The sequence below is a fragment of the Berghia stephanieae genome, chromosome 3 (genome assembly GCF_034508935.2).
Source record: "Berghia stephanieae isolate SIO BIC M18660-M18661 chromosome 3, UCSD_Bste_1.3, whole genome shotgun sequence".
Taxonomy (NCBI): domain Eukaryota; kingdom Metazoa; phylum Mollusca; class Gastropoda; order Nudibranchia; family Aeolidiidae; genus Berghia; species Berghia stephanieae.
This window is the reverse complement of record NC_088362.1, coordinates 21,332,661-21,339,775: the sequence shown is the minus strand read 5'-3', so window position 1 is coordinate 21,339,775 and position 7,115 is coordinate 21,332,661. Positions and strand designations below refer to the sequence as shown.

The following is a 7,115-nucleotide window of genomic DNA, read 5'->3' as shown; positions in this document are numbered from 1 at the left end:
ACTACTGCTACTACTTCAACTACAACCACCATCACCACCACATCATCATCACTACTACTACAACCATCACTTCTACTACTACTACTACTACTACTACTACTACTACTACTACTACTACTACTACTCCTACAACCACATCACCATCCCTACCACCACTACTACAACAACCACCTAATCACCGTCCCCACCACTACTGCTACAACCACCACATCACCATCCCTCACACCACTATTACAACTACTACCACATCACCATCCATGCCACCACAACTACAACCACCATTACATCATCATCTCTACCATCACCATCACATCACCATCCCTTCAACTACTATTACAACCACCACAACGCCACCCCCCGCCACCACCAATACTACTGCAATCAGTGTTGCAAGCCGTAAAAATCCTCCAAACAAATTTAGCTCAAATCTCTCTCTCTCTCTCTCTCTCTCTCTCTCTCTCTCTCTCTCTCTCTCTCTCTCTCTCTCTCTCTCTCTCTATCTCTATCTCTATCTCTCTCTCTCTCTCTCTCTCTCTCTCTCTCTCTCTCTCTCTCTCTCTCTCTCTTCACACACACACATACACACGCACGCACACAAACACACACACACACACAATAAAAAATTCCGCTCACTGAATTAATTTTCATGTTCACCTTCCTGTACTTGCAAGAATAGCTAATCACAAATATTTTCGCCTCAAACTTTAGCCTCGTTTGTTTTTCAAGTTCATGTTGCTCTACTTATCACGAGATGCGCTTTTAGCACTCTCCCTCTCAAACACACACACAAACACTACAACCACCACCACCACATTTTCATCACAACCACTACTATAACATTCACGACCACCACCACATCATCACTACCACTACTACTTCTACCACACCACCACATCATCAATACTACTACAATCACCACCAATACATCATCACTACTACTACTACTACTACTACTACTACTACTACTACTACTACTACTACTACTACTACTACTACTACTACTACTATTACTACTACTACTACAACTACTACGACTACTACGGCTATGACTATTACCACTACTACTACTACTACTACTACAACTACTGCTGCTGCTGCTGCTTCTACTACTACTACTACTACAACCACCAACACCACATCGTCCTCACTACCACCATTACTACAATCACTACCATTAGGTGCTTTATTTCATTTGAAATAAGGAAACTTTGAGATTGTATTTGGCAATGTGTTTATATATCATACTCTAGTTCTAATCAGTTATCTATTTAGATCTATACAATATTTAAACACAATACCAAATATCATCCCAATTCCCTTTTTTGTGTGCAGAAATTCCTCTTTCGGCATTGAAATTCCTCCGATTGGTGTCTGAAATTCATGTGAGTCAAATTGAAAATTGGCGTCTCTGTAAATTTTACTATTCTCGTCAAATTTTCAATGCCGTATCTAAGGAGTTATCTTTGCCCATTGATTTGACTGTGCGTGAAAACGGTGCCTCACTTCAAAGTCGACTTTCTCAAAACTTGGTTTTTACACTCTCCCTACTTCAAACGGTCATATCTCGGCAATGAATAATCAAAATTTTATCAATTTGGTATCCAATTTTAAAGCATAAAATAAGCTATGATTGGGTACCAAAAACCCAAAATTGAAGAATCCGACTTAATACCGTTTCGAGGCGGATGGTCACATATTCGATTACATCTTCTCATCATGAATGAAGGGTGGGATGAGGGGTTATTACGACAATTATGCGGGGACCAGGCTCTTCAGCTGCACGTCACCTCACGTGTAATCTTGAATGCTGATTGAAATCCAAACATGATGAACTGATTTTGTCCCTGGGTCGATTACTGCAACAACTTTTATTTATTAGCCTCATTTTTGTTTAGGATTTTAACGTGAATTTAGATCTTTGATGTTGCTTAAGGTTGTAGACTAGCTTTTTTTTTTCATCACTTCGTAAAATGGTTGCCCCACATACAATTGCATATTACTCAACCCCACCCCTTATCCTTTCCCATACATTAGCGTGGACTGACTGAAAAAAATCATATAGGCTCGTGACGCGATTGGTCGGGGAACTGAATTATCAGGCTCCCCGTTATGGAAGAATGTAGAATTTAATTTCTTTGCTATGATCTGCGTGAGGTCTTGTGACCTCCCATGGTGACCAGGAGGTCACTTGCTATGTCTTCCTTCCTCCTATATATGTTTTTTGAGTTCTTTCTTTGTCATGGAATGGGATTGCTTGGTTTTGTCCCGGCCTTTACTGGAGTCCTTAGCTGGAGGGAAACAGTCAAATGTTTTGTATTAGTTTTGGGAGATGAATTTTTTTTTCATTGTAAATCATATCTCTGGTATGTGAGCATTGATAGTTATGTTTTCTGTGTTGAATATATTCTGGAAATATTTGATTGTATCTGGGTGGGGTTCATGACCTCCCAACGTTGGGAATGGAGTCACTGTGTTTTCTATTCCCCTATCTCTGTTTTCCAACATGCTTTCTGTCTTTGTCTTGGGATGTGATTACTTGGTTCTGTTCTGGTTCTGGCCAGATTCCATAGCTGGAAGGGAAACAGTCAAATGTATAGTTTGAGTTTTGGGAGATTATATTTTTTGCCTTGTAAATTGTAAATCATCTCTCTGTTATGCACTGTTTTATGTTCTGTTTACTTATCATGTATGATTTGTAAACATTTGAATGTATTCCTCTTAGTGGGAACCTGTGCTTGTGTCTGGGTGAAACTTTTCGTGATCTCAAACTAAGTACTTTGAGAGTGTGCTCTTGGAATCTACATCTGTTTCCTATTTGAACCAATTCCCATTTTTCTTACATTTTCTTGGGTGATTTAATTGTAATTCTAGATTTTCTTACTATCCCATTTTCTTCCATTTTACTGGCGTTGAAATGACCTAAATGTGTATCGCAAACATCGTAAAAACAAACAAACAAAAGAATATCAACAAAGATAACATTGGATGAATTTATTGTCTCAAATGAAATCTAAACCGTTTCATTTTGGTTTTGATCCAACAATGTCATTGTCTCATGCACAGACCATCATAAGAAGCGCACAAATGCACAAAACAAACATATACACACATACATACATACAGTACTCGCTGGAGCATCACCCTTGAATCATATACCTATGATGTTCGCATGGGTGTACGATCCGATAGTGATGTCGTTTCTTCTTCTCTTTACTAGCCTATCCTGCTTCTTTGGTTTGTGATTGTATTTTTGACAGGGGATATTTTTTTTTTTCTGTAAATCTTCTGCCTGTTTGTTCTTGGTTATTTATAATTTAGCTTATGATATCTTTAGGTTATGATTTTGATTTACATTTGTACTATTTTTGTTAGATTGCTTGTTTTTTTTGTTTCAGCGGTCTTTCATATAACCTCAATTGTGTTGGAAGAGACCTAAAGCAACAAACAAACAAGCAAACAAAATAGCACGCTCTACTCTGGAGAGGAGCCCCCAAAAAAAGCGTGCTAGAATCCCGACGTTTCGAAATCCGATGCTCCTGGCTGGGAGATAACCAATACATTCGTCGGTCACCCATCTCAAGCGTGTCGTATAGGGAATGAGATTAGCGGAAGAGTAGCGTCTCTTGATTGGACGTCACCCATAGTCTGTGACGTCACCGGCGGAAAAGTTATTAGAGAGAGAACGTCATGTTGGCTGTGCGCATGCGTCTCTCGTCCTCGCTTCCGACAAAGACTATGGGTGACGTCCAATCAAGGGACGCTACTCTTCCGCTAATCTCATTCCCTATTGCATATTGTGCTGGAATTCTACGTGCTAAAACCCTGCGAGTACTGTATTCTGTGACATAAATTTTATTTATTATTGAGGGATCAAATGTTGAGACTGCAACTACAACAAATGTGCTATCGCTGTCATCCACTGTTCCTTTGACCAGTCATCTCTTGCACCCTCTACAACGACGTCATTCAACATGAACGTAGGTGTCTCGTATACCCCTCGAGTACAGCCGTACTTGAAGTCTAGGCGGGATGCCCCGTCATAATTAGCCAGCTGTTTGATAAAATTTAAAAGGAAAAAGATAAACAATAAATAAGTAAATAGACGCATTCGGAAAGCATGTAAAGGCAAGCTTTTATATGGTGTAATGCAATAAAGTTACAGCAAAGTTGCATACAATGAGACCTCCACATCAAATTCATATTCTAGACCACTATTTGGGTGCCAAACACTATTTAACATTAGGATTATCAGCACATCCACAGAAACGCACACACAAAGCTCCAGCTCTCTCTCTCTCTCTCTCTCTCTCTCTCTCTCTCTCTCTCTATCTATCTATCTATCTATCTATCTATCTATCTATCTCTCTGTCTATCTATCCATCTATCTGTCTATCTGTCTATTCATTTATCTATCTAACTATCTGTTTTTGTTTTTGTTTTTAAGGGTCTTACGGCGCTTGCAACACATTTAGGTTATATCAGCGCCAGTAAAAAGGAAGAAAATGGGATAGTAAAAAGTTCTAGAATTACAATTAAAGCACCCAAGAGAAAGGAAGACAAAGGGGAACTGGGGAAAAATAGATGCAGATTCCAAGAGCAAACCATCTATGTACTCAGTTTGTGATCACCTATAAGTCTCATCCGGACACAAGCACAAAATCCAACAAAGAGGAATACACTCAAATGCTTACATTATACATTAAAAATAACAAACATAATAATACATATCAGAGAGATGATTTACAAGGAAAAAAATATCATCTCCCAAAACAATAACTATGCATTTGGCTGTTTCCTTCCCAGCTAGGACTCAGGTCAGGGCCAGGACAAAACCAAGTAATCTCATTCCAAGACAAAAACAGAAAGCCAATTCCAATTATTACTTTTCTTTATTAAGAATATTCCACACATTGGAAATAAAAGTATGATTGTTGACATTTAATTTTTTCGAAAATTAAAACGTTAAGCGCATTTGTTGGGGTGGATAGATATCAAAGTGGGAAAATATCTTGGTTTATTCTTTGATAAACCAGTCTTAGCTAAAACATTATTATTATTAGGTTATATGGTTTAATTCTGTGCTTCTGTTTAATTTCGAGTTGAGGGACCTTACCTCTGTTTGGAACTTGCTGATTGGAATATGGGTCGCGCGGGCTCCAATATTTGCTACGATGTCCAACACTTGAGCATCCGTCTTTGAACGTGTAGCATAAGTTGTCAATGAATTCAAATTGTCGTAAATTTCTGAAAGAAACGGATAAACTTGCTGGTCATTGTAATGACCAATCAAGTGAACCGCCTCCGTAATCATGTGACTATTTCTGTGGTATGGCAGAGAGAAAGACCGAACCACTAACTCAAAGTTCCTATTCGATAACTGATCAGCCACTTGCAAGAGGGTCGGATATGCTTCTTTTGAGTCGTCGCATGTGAAATCTAAGTAGGCCGTCAGGGTGACGATGTCTTCCTTGCTTGCATTTGAGGTCTTGTAGGTATACCCAAGGCTTCGACGGGGGTTCTGCAGGCTGTAGACCACTGGGGCGAGAAGAACTGTCAACAGAATTGCTGGTAAGAGAGTTGCCATGTTGGTTTTGCTGCTTGTGGAAGACACCGGAGTGGTTGTTTTAGATCCTCGTCTGTGAATAAAAACAGTGATGACAGTCGTAAGTGAAGAAGATGATGGTGGTCGTGGTGACAGTGATGCTGACGACAACAACGATGATTATGTTGATGATGATGATAATAATAATAAGAAGAAGAATGAAAATAACAATGGACAATTGCAAAATTAGCCACAAATTCACGGTCACACAAACACACACAATATGGCGATCGGCTCGTTGAAAGACACCCTCCCCCTCCCCCCCCCCCCCCCCCCCCCCCCTCGATTTATAGGTATGAAAATTCTGCGAAATTGGAAAGGCTCTATAAATAGTGAAAACTAATAACTAATATGACTGAAAAAAAAGTTGTGAACAAAAAGCTCGATAAACAGAAAATAATTTTAGATGAGCTATAATATTTTCCTTTTTGACTTTAACAAACTCGGAAACAAAAAGCAACTGAAAATGTTCTAAATCTTATATCATTTTAAGAAATGCGGGGGAAATTTGCATTCCGTATCGCAGTTCTACGAATTTTACGTAAAGTTAGGCGGGTCTATATGCAATTAGATATTCATTGACTATGGTAAAGAATTTGTAAAAGATGATAAATTAAATAAATTAAACACGGTCGTTTAAAAAAAATGAAATATTCATTAAATAAAACCACAACAATACAGATTATGGCGTAATTAACAATCTTTGCGTCCAGTCCTTCACGGCATTTCTTGTATTTCCTCGAAAATATCGTTTACAATGTTCAGAAACATTGATAATAATAATAATAATAATTATTATTATTATTATTATTATTATTATTATTATTATTATTATTATTATTATTTTTATTATTATTATTATTATTATTATTATTATTATTATTATTATTATTATTGTTATTATTATTATTATTATTATTATGGCAATGATAATAATTAATAATAATAATAATGTATGTGTGTGTGTGTGTGTGTGTGTGTTTGGTGCATCGTCGTCTTCTGAATCAGCTTAATAATTTTCATCTACTCTTTAAATAGTATTTTACATCAAGTCAATTAAATCAATAATGGCCCAGTGCGGATTTATCTTGCCAAGAAAATCTGTCAGTGGTGTCAAAGTAATTAGTGAATCTGTCTCGGACAGCTTTTGCTACTTGTGTTGGATTCTTGCGAGATGTTTCATCGACGTTTATTACATTTGGACCTTGTATTCTGAGTCCATCTAGAGTAATATGAGTGGAGGTTTCTCCACGGGTGGGGCGCTTTTTTATTTATTTTTTTTTTCGGTTTACCTCAATGGTGTGAATGACACCATTTGTCACGATATACATTATGATATTCATACATGACATTTATACCGGCAGGTGTGTAGTGGACATAACACCTCTGTACATATGATTCTTAACATGCGATCTGCTTTAGTTATACAAACAGTAATATCGTGTACATCAGAGTTCAATCGTGGATCAAAGGCAACACCATGGCCCTTATCAAAATAATATGTAACAATCAA

At 37.7% G+C, this 7,115-nt stretch overlaps 1 protein-coding gene across 2 annotated transcripts in view; it reads right to left on the bottom strand.

The window, feature by feature from the left end:
* Positions 1 to 2,966: 2,966 nt before the first annotated feature.
* LOC144967318 (uncharacterized) overlaps positions 2,967 to 7,115 on the bottom strand; it is a 5,132-nt gene continuing 983 nt past the window's right edge. For both annotated transcript variants that reach the window (XM_078904398.1, XM_078904399.1), the window contains exons 2-3: positions 5,114 to 5,636; positions 2,967 to 4,051 (exon numbers count right to left, since the gene is read on the bottom strand). In XM_078904398.1, coding sequence (XP_078760524.1) covers positions 3,890 to 4,051; positions 5,114 to 5,636 — 685 coding nt within the window. In that variant the 3' untranslated portion in view covers positions 2,967 to 3,889. The remainder of the gene's footprint in view (positions 4,052 to 5,113; positions 5,637 to 7,115) is intronic.